The sequence below is a fragment of the Toxorhynchites rutilus genome, chromosome 3 (genome assembly GCF_029784135.1).
Source record: "Toxorhynchites rutilus septentrionalis strain SRP chromosome 3, ASM2978413v1, whole genome shotgun sequence".
In the NCBI taxonomy this organism is placed as follows: Eukaryota; Metazoa; Arthropoda; class Insecta; order Diptera; family Culicidae; genus Toxorhynchites; species Toxorhynchites rutilus.
In genome coordinates this window covers 109,785,100-109,801,708 of record NC_073746.1, presented here as the reverse complement: position 1 = coordinate 109,801,708, position 16,609 = coordinate 109,785,100, and the positions used below count along the sequence as shown (strand labels likewise).

The 16,609-nt window shown below is 39.6% G+C and overlaps 1 protein-coding gene across 2 annotated transcripts in view; it reads right to left on the bottom strand.

The window, feature by feature from the left end:
* Positions 1-16,609, bottom strand: part of LOC129775281 (histone demethylase UTY) — a 195,824-nt gene that overhangs the window by 8,144 nt on the left and 171,071 nt on the right. For both annotated transcript variants that reach the window (XM_055779810.1, XM_055779811.1), the window contains 7 exons: positions 13,486-13,840; positions 12,803-13,424; positions 7,438-7,963; positions 5,611-6,428; positions 4,864-5,423; positions 4,588-4,797; positions 4,253-4,379 (listed from right to left, as the gene is read on the bottom strand). In XM_055779810.1, the coding sequence (XP_055635785.1) occupies positions 4,253-4,379; positions 4,588-4,797; positions 4,864-5,423; positions 5,611-6,428; positions 7,438-7,963; positions 12,803-13,424; positions 13,486-13,840 (3,218 nt within the window). The remainder of the gene's footprint in view (positions 1-4,252; positions 4,380-4,587; positions 4,798-4,863; positions 5,424-5,610; positions 6,429-7,437; positions 7,964-12,802; positions 13,425-13,485; positions 13,841-16,609) is intronic.

The following is a 16,609-nucleotide window of genomic DNA, read 5'->3' as shown; positions in this document are numbered from 1 at the left end:
GTCAGATAGTCAGCCGACTATCCTCAGTTGACTATGACTATGCAGAGCCCTGGTTTGTAGTGCAAATGACGTGGACCTGAATGGCAACAAAACACGTTTTCCGTGAATCTGACGGTTTTATTTACAATTATCCTTGTATTAAATAACTTTTATTGAAGCGTTGACGTCTCTTTACGAAACCAGTTCTGTAGTCAGAGTTTTTTTTGGCCAGTCTTTCAATAGAACCTATCCGGGAGTTGCTTCTTAAGTCAATGTAATGATATGTGGTGTATGTAGAATGAAAATTTCAGCTTCTCAGAATATGCACAAATGGTAGAGCTTGAACTGACGTACGAAGCAAAACAAAAAATAAATATCAACCAAGCTTCGCGAGTATAACAAAAAATCCTTTCGCGATTTTGATTCTAGTCCCAACAGCCAATAAGTAGCAAACATACTCAAAAGTTTCGTTCGACGCAAAGTCCAAATCGCTTCTAGGGGTTGATAGTGTGTGCACGCTTCTGAACATGATTATCTTCGTTTAAAATTGTGTCTGGAAAATAAATCAAGAACACATTTCAAGCACAACTACTATTTTGTCATCAGACTTGTTTCTGGAATTATTGGAATTCAACGAAAACAAGCATCAGACCTCGTTCTCCGGATTGCTTCGCAGGAACAATCCACACTTCGCGAGGGCACAATACAACAGTCGTCTTAAAATCAAAAACTCTTCCGCCAAACAATACACCTTGCGTCTAAGCTGCAGTTTCCGTTAGGCTTCTGATATGATATAGAAATTATGAAGTTCTTTGTTTTTTTATGTTGCTTGTTGAAGAAAGCATCTGGAAAATGATTTAATTCTAAACATGATTCGAAACCATTTGGAACTCTCAATTAAGGAAGGTCAAAATAGTTGCGCTCTTATTAAATTCGTTTCTGTTGCTTTTATTTCCTTGTAAGAACGAAACTCTGTACCTTCAAAGCCTCTCTAAAACAAAAAGACAGACAGACAAACCCTGTAGCGATGTTTCTAATTTATTAGTTTTTACGTTTCAATTACGAAAACACAATGAACTAAGAATGACATTTAGATGATCATTCGTGAACATAAAGCTCGAGTCATTTGATATCTAGACGCGAAAAAATGAATTTATCTCGGATATCATATCGTACCGAGCTGTAAAATATTTTTTACGAGATCCATTGATGTAATTTTTAGCACTGACGTTCAAGAAACCCCAATATTCAAAAAAAATTCGAATTATTCATTATCCGGGAGATGACGAAAAACCAACAAATTTAGAAATTGTATCGAAGATTGTCCAGAACCTGCATTTTTCTTCATGTAGGAAGTTTAATCATACGGTTTATTTTCTTACATTGCAATGTGTGTTCTTTTGTCTAAATAGTACTGCACAAAAGTTTTCGTATTTTATTAGGTGTTGTTATTTGTTAGGTTATGTTATGTTGTGCACTTATAGTTGCTTTAAACCTAATTAATTGACCAATAAAATTATACAAAATTGAATGAAATTGATGGTAAGTGGTAAGTAGTTAGGTATCTTTTGATGGCAAAACCTTACCATATGCTTGCTTTCCTAATGGCTGGTTTACATTAGGGAGATCTATAGCTATAGATGGATTTATTCACGTGAAATAGGTGTAAACGGGTGAGAATAAATATGATACACTTATTCGAGGTATATATAACTTGAATAAATTCAGCATATGTAAACGCTTGTGAATTTCTCACTGGTGAGAAATCACTAAAGTTGGATGCAGTTCTACTCCAGGTGAATAAATTCACCGAAGATATGAATATATTCATTATAGAAGATATGAATATATTCATCACACTAGTGTAAACGGTTGATGCGATTTCTATAAATCTCATCATATTTCTTCATATGAATATATCACTAGTCTAAACCCACCCTAAGCCATGAAAAATTATTAAAGTTGCTGTTAAATTTTTCAATTGCTTGGTACGATATGGGTTGATGGAATGACGCTCATTTATTGCATTTTAAAAGAAAAATGACGAACAACCAAAACTGAACAATTCAGTTTTTGTTTTGATGAAAGATCAATCTTCACCTTTCAATTGACGAATTTACGCAAAGTTAAATCAGCTCATGCGACACCTACATTAGAGCTCAGAACTACAAAAGTGAAGTGTTTGTTTATTCTACGCACCTGAACGCGCGATTCGGTCGTGATTATTTTCATCAATTTCTATTTGAAATCATTTTAGCCATTAAATGTCATCAGTAAATGGTAAGAAAATTATATTTTTGTCTATTTACAATGGTTTCAACACCCGATTGGACCAAAGTCATAGATAATTTTCGAAATGTTTATGTTTGATTCATATAGGTTATGAGTACTAACTTCCGGACATTTTTCAGAAGCTCAAACTGTGAATGATGACGATGCAATCGATATCATATCAAGTTGGTTGATATCATTGATGGTGCAGGAGCTTCCTTTCGGCCGATACGAGAAGGAACTGCAAAGTTTGAAGCGCAACAAATGCCCCCCATCATTTACCTAGTGAAAAAATGTAAATTATAACACATGTACCGGATCACTCGTCATATGTTATGAATGAAACAATGTAAAATGATGATTTTCTAACCTTTTCAGCGTAGAAAGAATACTTGAGTCCGGGAAATTTGCAGAAAATTTCTAATTTTTCAAAACAAATCAAACCAATTCCATACCAAAAAAACAAAACATCATTTTACTCGTTGCGCCATCTGATTGCAATTTTAAAGGGTCCCTTACACGATAAATAATAATGACATTACTTCATCAGAATGACAATAACAATGATCGTGTAAAGTTGGCAAAATTGATATGAAGAGCAATAATGATGCAAATCCGGATTTTCTGATCTCGCTCCATCATTACTGTAATAGAGCAGGGACACTATCATTCGAGGTGTCTAGGATACTGTGCAGCATCTTGTGTCAAAATCTATATTTGTGAGCGAATTTACTCTCTATCAGATTAGTGGGCCCAAAGCAATTTAAAATTCTTAAAATTTGAATGAAAGTTATTATTTGCTGTTACTTGAATGCATAGAACACGTAGCACTGAACCTTACTTGATCAATTTTCTATAATTTTTCTGAAATCCCTACTAAAACTCATTAGTATAAAATAAAATTACCACCAGAATTAATTTTAGCTCAAGATTTTTCCACCATTTACAGAAAATCTGTTGTTCTTTTACATAGAGCAACATATTTGATGCGAAAAAAAAATTCATTTATACTTTTTGATTTTAAAAGTTTGTTTCTTCTACCTGAAAACCCGTTATTATTTTCGCCTCACAACGATGGAGCACGAAGCTTACAATGGTAATTCGCGATAGCGGCGGTGCAGTGTCGACAACTTTTGCCCAAATGATTGGAGGAAGCATACGGGTGAAATACGGTGTCGACATCTACGAAGGTAATGAATCAAGCATAAGCTATTGAGATTACTATTGAAAAAAACAGTTTTAAATTGTGAATAGATCAATGAAAAGAATTTCAAAATGGTTTTCGAATGCTCATAACATATTGTTTTGAATCTTCTTCATCCATCACCGAAAGACATTACATTAACAGATCAAATTGTTGAAATCATAATTAGAAACCATTATTAGGAACAACTTTCATTCTAGATTTGTTCATTGTTTGCAGAAAACCTTTAAAATTATTGGATGTTTATTTGATACAATAAAATTGATTTTCATTGACAGTTTTCATTTCGAAAAAGTGTATATTTCTCTTACGACTATGAAGGCTAGAGTTGCTGCATTCTTGGAAGCAATAAAAATGATCGTGTATGGTTGAAGAATAATGATGATGCCGAATGGAGTGTCTTGCTAGTATTGCCATTACTGATAATGTCGATGCTACTGATCGTGTAAGGGGTGTTTAACGTAAATTCGTCAATGCCACTCCAACATATTTTGGACACTCTGTTAGATAATCTGAACGGCCATTCTGTTCCACCATTTGTTCATCTCTGTCGCATCCCGAGTCATCTTTCTTTTTAAAAATCTGTTTGACAATTGCTCAATATTTCTCAGTTGGTCGAAAATTCTTTATCGGAAAAAATAATCATTTCAACTGATAAAAATATTGTGAAGAAACTTTACTATAAAGCTCAATGCTAGACTCTTTTATAGCCTTTTCAATTCAGATGTTTGATTTAGAACCACCCCCTCCTAAATATATAAAAATATTGATCACTTAAAAATTTTCTGTCATACTTACTTCACATTGTCCGCAGTAATGAGACGCTTCGTTCTTCCCCCGACCATGGAATCGAACCTCTATACCCTTCGATTTAACGTACTCCAGAATTTGCATGCAGTGTTTCATCGTTTGCATCAGACAAGTTCTGCGAAAGACAAAATAATAACATTAGAATCTCGGCTTCTCAGTTTCTTTCGTTTGTGCTATTTTTCTTCTAGCATGAGCGATCAGTATATCCATTATTCTACACGGAGTTTTCGGTAGAACGAAAGTTAGTAATTTTTAGATTTGATTCATCATTCCAACATGTTGATAAGCTCTATATTCCGCCAAAATAAGTTGACCCAACTCACCTAATAAGCTCGTACAGCTTCGGGTCGGCAACCTTGATATTGCGGGCAAGATTCCAGCTGAGATGAACCATCGGCACGATGCTCTTGTAACTTTCCAGCTTGTTCCACTCGTACCGCTCGACCGCTAGCTGATACTGGCGCGCCGTCAGGGGTCCAACGTTCCACGCGATATTATTACACCATCCGATGGCCTGCACCCAATGAACACAACTGCAATGTAACAACACAATTATAACCTAATGTATATTAACAGTTTTCCCTATGTCTACCACATACCCGGCGTTAACCCACACTAAATCGCCCGGCCGCTGGGTGAACCTATACACGGGAATATTCTCCGCGTATAGGTCTTCCAAGGCAGGCCACCACGATCCGTGCAAGTAGTTTATATTATTCTTTTCGCAGAGTGCCTGGATACCACCCCAGTACGAATCTGGCGTCGCGAACCACTCGCAATCCCCCGGTCCAATATTGATATTGATCGAGCAGAAGTTGTTGTTCTCCTGGTGACCGGGCGTTCGACTCCCGGGCACCTTCATGTACAACTGAACGGTGTTCATGCCCAGAATCATATGGCCCACGTGCGACAGCATATTGGCCGCGGAAACTACCCTCGCAAACGGGGGCAACTTCTGCAGCTCCTGCAGCTGGGTCTTCCACTTGCGTTCGTCCGACAAATCCACATTCGTACCAAAGCGCAGCATTTTGTTGCCGTTTTTACACTTCTTCCGCTTGCCGTTGTTGCTCGTCCCCGTGCCGCTGCTGTTCGTGATGGAGTCCTTCGAGTCGGAATCCGAATTGGTGCTCACGATGCCCGCCAACTTGTCGCGCTCCTCCTGCAATCGAGAGATTAGATAGTTTAGTTGTAATTCTACTGAATATTGAAAAATTTTGATTTCTAGGATAAATAAACCATCAGCGCTAAGTAAAAAGATCTCTTCATACTGAATATTCAGTAGAACGAAAGTTATAAGCAATACATCATATGGTGAAATATAAATGTCCATTAGTAAATATACCAACCTTAATCTTGTCCGAGAAACTAGAAGCCTGGTACTGTGCATACTTGGCGATTGTCGTATGCGACCGATGCGAAATACACGCCCACACCTTGGACTTCATCGACTGGTCCCAGTTCTCGTCCGAGGACTGATGAACCTGGGTTCGCACCTCGATGCTGTGGTCCGGATTCGCCTCGACAAGAGTTTTGGTCGAGAACAGACCCAAATCCAGCTTGAGGGCTGCCCCAAGCTGTCTCACTACGGCGATGGGATGCTTCAGGCAGAACTCTTGCAGCTGGGGACTGTAGGCGTGTTTCTTGTTCTCCAGGAACACAGAAGGGGTCGGAGGTTGCAGCTGTTCGCGGGTTAATCGCTGCGGTGGGCACTCAGGTGGAGCCGGTGGCGGAGCATCCTGCGAAAGTGTCGAAAACCCAGCGGAAACGTCCTTCAGGTCACACTTTTTGACCGCTTGCAGCAGCTCTTTGGAGGTCATATCGATCGTGAATCCCGGCTTCAAGCTGGGCTCGGAGAGCTTTTCGATTTTTATGACCGGCTCTAGCTTGATGTCATGTTTCGCCAGCAGATGACGTTTCGCGGCGGCAGACGTTGGACTGCTTCCACCCGTCGAGGAGGTAGCTTCCGCCTTGATGGTGGGAGACCGTTCTCCGCCCGATCGAACGGACGTAGAATCCGAAACGACTGACACAGGTATTCCATTTTGTTGATCCAGCGGTTTAATATCCTTGATGTCCAGATCATCGGAACCGAACTGTTTGAGCAGTGTTTCGGCAAATGTGGCAGTGTCGTCCTTAGATGAAAGTAAAGCTTGCAGCTCTTGGTCTGTTGGAAGGAATGAGAGTTGAATGGCCATGATTAATACGACTGGCGGTATAATGAAAATATTTTTTTATATTTCAAAACTATTTGTAGGAACGGTTCCGAAAATTTATTTCTGGAAAAATAAATTTTATGAAACAACTCGACACTTTGTTAAATGCATCACCTTGATGTACCAATGTTTGATGGAGTGAAAAGCCCACTTTCGAAGAGTAGTTCACAACGAGAACATTGGCATTTTTCTTATACAACTAGATATACAGTCATTCCATGCCAACCCGATATAGTGGTTCTAATTAAATTGATTCTTTTAGGTGGTCCGATAAATGATTTTTGTAATAATTTTTTTATTATAACATAAATAGGGAAGACAGAGATACTTTTTGGGAACAAATGAATGTATTCAATACCATACATGTGGAAAGCAGTTTGAACAATTGATTACGTTGCTCTCAGAATAAATTTCATTACGAAAAAAACATAATGAAAATTGCGCTCCTGTGGCGTTCATACATAAATACCGCAAATCATAAAATCGCATTTTCGTAACACTAAAAAATGACAAAACACTACAAGGCAGCAACAATACAAAAGATATCTGAGTGCCAGTGTGTACAATAAAATTGCTATCTATTGTTTTTCGGCTCCGGTGACTCAATACGAAAGTACCGAGAAAAAATGATTTTTGGATCACCCTAAAATGGAATTTAGCACTTTGAATAAAAAATAACAAATACTAATATTTTACGAGAAAGAATGAAACTACCACTCTTCACGATAATCTGAGATTCACTATATCGGTTTGACATAAAAAGGCTCTATATAAAATAAGGATAGTCAATTTTTTGATAGACTTTGAAGTGCTGCTGGAAACTCGTTCTAGAGAAAGGTCCTGCTATTCGCTTTAGAAATGATTCTTCTGTTTATGACTTGAAAAAAATATGAATTTGAATCAGATATTTGACGAGGTTACAGCAATTTCAAGTTGTTCAAAAATTTGCTGTAAACTTACCTAGATCCGCCTGACTGTTGGAACCAATCTGTCCAAAGGCCGAACTTGGTTGGTTTGGGTAACCTCCCGCACAGCCATAGCTTCCGGTGGCCGTTTTGAATGGTTGGCCGGAGACGGCTGGAAAATTGCCATTATCGGGGGCCCCGAGCTGCTGACCCTGTTGGCCTTGCTGTGAATAACCACCTCCAGCAACTGGTTGCTGCTGGCCTTGACCTTGGAATGTCGCAACTCCAACCTGCTGGTTTCGTTGCTGAGCTTGTTGCTGCTGCTGCTGCTGCAAACGGATCTGTTGCTGGTGTTGCTGCATCAGACGATATTGATGGGCATATTGCTGTAGCAGGTTCTGTTGCTGGGCGTTGAGACTGTTCTGATTCTGTTGTAAATATTGAAGCATCTGAAGTTGCTGTTGGTTAAGGTAGAAATTCGGGACTTGTCCGGGTCGCCCCATCTGTCCCTCCTCCTGTTTAAAGCGTTTGTTCGCCACTGCTGCTGCATTGCTGCCCTGGAATTGAGCCGGTTGATTGCCCTGAAAAAATAAAACAAATCGTCATTCTTTGTGCAACCACATTAAAGGAAACTATTTCACTTTAATTAGAAATTCTGTAGAAGCAGCTACTATCTAGCCCCACCGTATGGACATATAGGTGGTGTTAGCGAAATCTGCTCTTCCACCGGCATCGGTGAATTACTCTAGCATCTCTGGAGAGACGTCCCACCGAATGGAAAAATCGATACGACGTACTTTTAATTTATCCGGATGCGACGAAACTGGTTATGATAAAAGTGCCGACAAGACTACCACCACCCGACCAAGAGCACAAAACACGCCAACAGAAAAAAAAGAAGAGCGCACAAGTTCAACGACCATATGAACGGCGGCCGGTCGAAATTTTGCGAGCATGTGCGACACGGTTCGGCTCTCCCGCGACTACATCTCTCAGCCAGCCAGCTTGACGAGGTCTTTGACCTTCACTGCCGTTCGCTCGCTCGAGCACATGCGGGAGGACATAACCTCAAAAAGAGATTCACGGCCATCCCACACTCAAGAGAGCCAATGCAAATCAGACAGACAAGCTGTCATACGTTAATGGTACTTACATCGTCAAAAATCTGCTAATTTCGATTCACTACGTTAAAATTATCACTATTTTACACTAGTAGTTTAAATAATTGAAGCTAATTTACAGGCAGCCTTAAATACTAATACAGAGTGCTGCTAGCCACGTCCGAACGCGATGGCGGTTGAAATGAAATGAACGACCATCGCTGTGAAATGTGCCGGCGAAGCGAAATGTGATGCGAGAATGAGAGGTTGGGTCACGAGTGAATTCTTCGTTAAGAAAAGGTGCCGTGTTGCCAAAAGCGCGCAATCTCTTGGACTTAATGTATTATTCAAGGTTTTACGTTTGCGGGATATTCAAAAAAAAAAAAAACCAAAATTGTAAAAAAATGAAAATGATCCTACGAACTGGCACCGTTGGGCGCATGAACGATTCGTTAAGTTCTGATGAGAAATGAATGGGTTGGTGTTCGAATCATTTTGCCCCATTCATCAGAGCTCGTTCATTGCTCTATGACAACAGGTATGCCAGTTCAACGAATTGGTTTGATTTTAACAGAAATAAGGATCCGTAGGCCAATTTACGGTAGTACAATTACCACGTGTGCGAGGTAAAATTATCCGATTGATGTTTTTCAGATGTTGCAAGCAGAATTGTATGCATTCCTATGATTTGCATGTGTCCTATTTTCATTTGACATTAAATTTCAAAAATACGTTAGTGTCATTCTGCAAACAAAAACAAAGTATACTAATTATTCAGAGGAAGCAAATGAAATTTTTTTTTTTTTATTTGAAGAAAAGGCGAAGCACATCGTTTTCTAGTAATAATGTTATTTCGAGAACCCTGAGCGCGAAAAATCATGATATTTAATTGGCGATCTAACGTACAAATCTACACCTAGGCGGCGCTGCGGTGAAAGTGATGATGGTTTTAAATTTTGCCACGTGAGCTTATGGAAGGTTTGTAGTTCTTTCCATAAATTACAATGTTATAATCATAAAATATTATTTGATTGCGATGAGTTTTTAAGAAATTTAATTCAGCGCATTTTTATATATAACATGTTATTTTCTTATCTCTTTCAGTAGTGAAAATTGTATAAATATTGACAATGGTTGAATCAAAGACGGAAATTCGAGAGCACCATCAAAAACAAGTAGAAAAATGCATGGTTCTTGCATGTGAGAACTACCTTGGAAAGTCCGGAAGTAAAACATACGTGATTTGTTTTTCAGTTTTAGGTTACCTTATCATCATTTTCATAGTTCAAAAACAGAATCCAGATGTCTCACCGATCGTTTACGTTTCGCGTTAGATCGCCAATTGGTGTAACAGGTCCATCCATTGCGAAGCCAATTCGTTGTAGCCGAAAATTGTGTGAAACGATTCATCTCTCAAAAACAGATTTTTTTAAAGTTTGATTCTGTTCTTGAGATAAAGAGTCAAGAAACTATTCGATTTATTCATCAGTCAAGCTTCTAAAAACTGAAACTCAATTCCGAGGCTTCGAAAAAGGCCATTTAATTAGTTTTGAGAACAACTTTACATTGACTGATAGGTCGGCCCATCTCATTTCCCGAATACTGCGTAGTCCGATTATTATTTGTTCCGTTCGTAGGTACATGGTCTGATCGATCAGCAGTTTCACTCTTATGAGTGAAACATTGAAAATGAATTGATTCGTATATAACCTAAAGATGAAGACCTTTAACCTTTGCTGCAATAGAGCTCCGCCAGTAAGATGGGGAAAAATAGTAGCTAGCGATGATCAATATTTTGAACGATTCATCTGTAATAATTTTTTCCCAATAACGTTAAGTGAAAACATTTAGAAAAACAGCAAAAAACATTAACGCAACTAATATTTTTTTAAATCCTAGGCCTTCTATCCAGGGCCCGAATCGCTTTCAAAATATTAATAAATGAAAGTTAATTTCGTAAAAATTTCTGCAAAATTGAATCTGAGAATCTGATAACGCTTGAGTGTTTTTTTTTTTTCATACAATTTCGATCAAATTAAGCTTGTTAAGCCGTATTTTAACAGAACGCAGCTATTGTTCGCTGAAAATATTCAATCAGTAGCAGTAGGAAAAGAGTCCTAATTTCTATGGTTTGTCCCAAGCGCTGCCGACAGCCAGTGGTTGTGTGGCTAGCGTAACAGCCTCACAACCAGGCCAGCCAGGGTTCAATCCCAGCCTGCGTTGTTAGGATTTTCCGAGGCGAAAAATCTCTGATTACGTCTTCCTGCGGAAGAGAAATAAAGCGGTTTCCCCGGTTCATGAGTTGTTGAGTCGGATAGATAGAAAACAGGGGGTGGAGTCACGTCCTTGGTGTCGGTGATTGGCACTAAAAGTGGCGGACATATACCGACATAAAAGGAACGCAGATAAAAAACAAAAAAAATGCGTATCCCAATCATTTGCAAACATTTGTATATCAGAACATTGCCTATTATTAAAAAATACCACAGGCATATTGTGATTGCACAGAAGTGTTTAGGCGGTTTGTATGCGATGTATGCGAAATTGGATTTTGACGTAGGAGCACATTTTTCATTTCTATACTGGGGTGTAAGTTTAAAAGTTCCAAAAACGGGAGCGTTACATTGGAGTAACAAGATTTTGAGCGTTAACACCTCTCTGCCGGCTGAACGAAATGATATGATGTGCATTCATTCACTGGATAAAAGATCTGCGAGTCATATGCTTGTTACTCATTGACCCGAAAACTTTAGCCAGCTTTAAATTTTTTTTTAAACAGGCTTTTAAAATCAAACAAATCTGTGTATAAACGTGTGTACACGCGGAATTCCACTTAGTTATAATTTTGCAGTGGCTGGAGAATGTTCTCGCTCGCTCGCCAAAGCGCTATTCTCTCTCTCTCTCACTCTCTCTCTCACTCTCTCTCTCTCACTCTCTCTCTCTCTCATTCTCTCTCTCACTCTCTCTCTCACTCTCTCTCTTTCTCACTCTCTCTCTTTCTCACTCTCTCTCTCTTTCTCACTCTCTCTCTTTCTCACTCTCTCTCTCTCTCACTCTCTCTCTCACTCTCTCTCTCACTCTCTCTCACTCTCTCTTTCTCTCTCTCTCTCACACAGATACATACTGGCAATAAGGACACAAATCTCGTGTACTGTCCTCACGAGAACAAGAATTATTCATGTATTAAACATCTTCGGTTGCTTCTACAAACCCACCCATCGATCCTTTTCAGATTTTTGGGAAGCTTATGCCCTCAGGAATGTTTTTATAAAAGCATTCATATTTGTTTTCGTTGAAAAGTTACAGCCAAAAGTATGAAGTCACCTCAAGGGGTATAGTATATAGGTATATAGTTTTCAGCATATCAACGCAAGTAATATCGTGTCGAAATTAATGATTCTTTTAATAAAGTGTTGAATGCAGGCAAATTTACATCGTCAGCCGTACTGCAAGGGTATGGTTAGTCCTCTTATTTCTAGACAAAAAAAATGGTGCGAGCTTTCAGAAAACAAACAATTCTTGGAAGTAATCTGTTCCAGGTAGATTCACGGCCATGTCTCGACCAAGTGAATTACGGAGAACTGTTCTCTCATCATTCCATGAATGTATCGAATTCAAGAGACAATTCGGAAGCCTTATCAGTATACTGAAGGCTTAAAAAATGTGGAATCGCTTAAAAAATTCCTCAAAACAATTTTTTTACATGTCTTCGGTTGTCCTGTTGGGCCTCAACAGAACAAAAAGATTCCATGATTGCCCTTGCCAGGAATGAGAAATGATGAAATTCGTAAACGTGAATTGAAATCTTCTAAGAAATGGTGTATAAACGAGAAGGAAGCTTTTTTGTCTAAATAAAAAAATAGCTTCCTTTCTTTTGCCTAAATAAATTTTTACAAGTGAAAATACTCAGACAATTAAATGAAAATCGAAGATTGTCAAAAATATTTCAATCTTTCGGTCTTCTTCCATCAATTACTAAATTTGTCGAAAGTAACTTGTCAGCTTGTGTCAGAACATATTTTTTATTTCCCAACGATTTTAGCTCATACATACTTTGCAATCATCTCAGATGCACACCCACGCTAAATAGTAAATGTAAAAATATTCAAAATGTACCCAAAAGTAGCACAACGTCACCTTACTGGATTGATTGCAGATTTAATTGAACAAGAAAACAATCTTGAAATTCTTTCGATAAGTTACTTTTAGTTTAGTTAAGATTTAGTTGAGTAAGTCTCGGACTTACAATTAAAATTACGGACATCATAATTGGTCTCCATTTGAGCACTTAAACGGCTCAAAAAATTACCACCCACTTACCTGCGTGTACCCCTTCTGGAACTGTCGCTGCTGTGTCTGGGCTGTGGCCGCTTGCTGCTGCTGGCGGGAGCTCATTTCGTTCGAGATTGGCAGATTCCACGCTTCCTCGATCGAAGGCAGCTGCCGTCGCTTCGAGGTGATACTCGGCATAGGTGCGTGGGCCAAATGCTGCTGCAGAAACTTAATCCTCTGGGTGAGGCTTTGGGGTTTCGCACCGCCCCCAACGACCGTCGGATCGGTAAGGCTACACCCGATTCGTCCTGCGTTTGTTCCTGGTCCGGTTCCTGTCGTTGGTGTCGTCACTCCTGTTGCTCCAGAACTTAATGAAGATGTTGTGTTGGTTGTTGCGTTTGCTGTTCCAGTTGTTGTTGGTGTTGTTGCTGATGTTGCACTAGTGTTGGCACTGCTGGCAGTGGTTAAGGCTGACACTACGGTCGATTGCTGCCCGTCCGAGTTTTTTGTGGCGTTTAAATAGCACGCATATGCGTCCCGTGGTTGGTTACAACTTTCGTACAAAATACCTAAATTGGTCCAGGCTGCAGAATGGGATTTATCGAGTTGCACGGCACATATGTAGGCCTGCAACGCATCCATAGGCTGGTTCTGCTGTTGGTAAAGTACTCTGGAAAGACAGATCACCATCAATAGACTGTTTGAAAAATGGTTCAGAACGTTGATCTTACCCGATGGAGCACCATGTGTCCGCGTTTCCCTCGCTCTTCTCGACGGAGTTGCGGTAGGCTATGAAGGCGTCGTGAACTTTGTTGATCCCGGCGAAGCACCGTCCCAGCAGGTAGAGCGTCTGGCCGGATTTGGGTTCCGCTTCGATTGATTTTTGCAGGCAGTGTATTGCGGAGCGTTCGCGCTGTGCCTTCTCCCCGAGAGGTTCAACACTGTGGTACATCCATCCCAGCTGGCGGCAGATGTCGGCCTTCAGCACTGGTGTCAGCTGTTTGTCACCGAGTAGCAGTTCGTATGCTTCCTTTGCCGCTTTGAACTTGTTCTGGACCTCATACAGATGCGCGATGTGGAAACGAACTATAAGCGGGGAGGAAAAGAAAATAATGGAACAGTTTAGTTTGTTGCTGGTTATCAACGCAATTCGCGCGACCATCGTCCACCTGAACGATCTAGTCGTGCCACGCAAAATACGACGTAAAAGCTTAACAGCAATAAAAAAAGAAAGAAAAATATCAAAACTTAACGGAACCATTGACACCGGTGCCGGTGCCGGTGGTGGTATCCATCAGCAGACTTCAGCGAAATGCACTGAAGCGACTGAATTGCAATTTGAGACGCATCATACGGGTGCGATGGTGGTGATGTGCCATAGCCATAGCTCCTTTTCTTACGATTTCTTTTCCCAAAAATGTCTGGCCGGATGGTTGTTGTTTTATGATTATTTTCTGTATTCATCACTCAGACTCTTGTTGCAGCGTTAACCTCTTTTTCTGGTTGAAGGAGGGGAAACCGAGGAACAACAACAATAACTGGCTCTGATTTAAGCCTGCGTACGCGATTTGTTATGTGAGGGACAAGTGGACAGAGTGAACGGCTTTCGGTCGGTCGGACAGCAAAAAGGAAACAAAAACAAAGATCGTCGTGATTTCGAGACGGAATTAACTGTTAATTTTACTTTTTTGTTTTTCATTAGCACTCCTCTCGATATATGTAGCGTGTGACGAACTCGGCGGCCAGTCGTCAGTTGTGCAAGGAATGGCTAATAGGGAACCAGTGTCGTCGCCACGCGTTGTTTACGGTCGAGATCGAGAGAATTTACGAGTTGGATTACTTTGTTGCAGTCTTCGGGTGGCTTAGTGTGTGCTTCGTATAAAATGTAAATAGTGTTTGATCATAGTCAGTCGAAATGAGAGCACCTGATGGGAGCGTTCTATTATAAGTAATAAGTAATAAGTAATAGCAAATCATTGATACCAGATGAACTCAAAAGTATCAATGATTGTCTTTTGATACGTGGATGGCAAATTCCAAATCTGCAGCACTACAGATTCATGTTATAAATTTGTAAGGTTTATCAGTAAATTATATTAAACTAGCTGACCCGGCAAACTTCGTCCCGCCCAAAATTTGTTTTTTGATATCAATACCTTTCAACATTCACGTTTTCTTACTAAGTGCAAGTTTATGAGTCCAATCGCAGAACTGTTCATTGATCTTCTAATCGACCCCGTTGAATTTACCTTTTACTATAAAATTCCTAGTACTTCTACCAAAACTCATCATTATAACATCAGATTATTTTCAGACACAATTCTCGTTCAAGATTTCTCAACCACTTGCAAATAACATGTTTCTCCGTTACTTGGAATAAATGTTTGATACAGACAACATGGTAGAATAAAAACAGACACCTCTCCTTAAAGAGGGTGGAGGAGTGTCTATTCATCATAGAAACGTTTCGTGTCCCCTAAAACCTTCGCATACCAAATTTGGCATTTTCTTAATTAGTTTTCGAGTTATGCAGAAATTTGTCTTTCATTTGTATGGCAGCTCCCCATTAGAGAGGGGGTGGAGTGTCTAACCACCGTGAAAACATTTTTTTGTGCCCTAAAACCTCCATATACCTATTTTGGATTCGTTTGCTTAATTAATTCTCGAGTAATGCAGAAATTTGTGTTTTTTTTTTTGTATGGTAGCCCCCCTAAGAGAGGGGGAGGAGTATCTAACCACCATAGAATCATTCAGTGCACCCTAAAACCTCTAACTTGATTAGTTCTCGAGTAATGCAGAAATTTGTGTTTCATTTGTATGGCAGCCCCCCCTTAGAGAGAGGGGGTGGAGTGTCTAACCACCATAGAAACATGGATTGCACCCTAAAACCTCCACATGCCAAATTTCGTTTCATTTGCTTGATTAATTCTCGATTAATGCAGAAATTTGTGTTTCATTTGTATGGCAGCCCCCACTTAGAGGGGAAGGTGGAGTGGCTAACCACCATATAAACATTTATTGCACCCTAAAACCTCCACATGCCAAATTTCGTTTCATTTGCTTGATTAATTCTCGAGTAATGAAAAAATTTGTGTTTCATTTGTATGGCAGACACCCCTAAGAGAGGGGGAGGAGTATTCAACCACCGTAAAACATTTACTGCACCTTAAAACCTTCACGTGCCAAATTTGGTTTCATTTGCTTAATTAATTCTCGAGTAATGCAAAAATTTGTGTGGCAGAAGCGGCGGTCTCTCGCAAACAAACCCGTGTTCCACTGATTGCCCAATTAGTTTGAATCATATGATACGATCTTTGGCAAGTCATCGGACATTTAGCGCACCAAAGCAAAACTCGTATACTTGCGCACGGTATCACAGACGGTCTTATACCCATGACGTTTTTCCAGGTCCAAATATTGTAGTCTACTTGTGACATTACACTTTTTTATGTGCAGTTATTTTCTTGCCATTTTTTTCCGGGAATCGTTGACATCATTTCAAAGAACGTGTGGGGATTGTCTTACAACAGAAAGGAAAGGCTTACATATGGAAAGGCTTGAAGCAAGATCTTTACCGTTTTTTCCTAAATTCATTCACAGCTATTTTTGGGCATGATAAAAAAAATATATTGAGGTACACTTTTTTTTCTATCTTTGGTCTCTATACCACAAAAAAAAATTTCGCCTAAAAGTTGACATTTTAAGTTGTTCAGTCCAGCGGTTCAAAAACAAGAGGTTTGAATATTCGGTAAAATGGACAAAAACACGGAACTTTCAGACCACCCCAACATAGGATGGTTTACCCTATTGGCGAAACAAAAAAATACATGAAATATACCATATGAAATTGATACT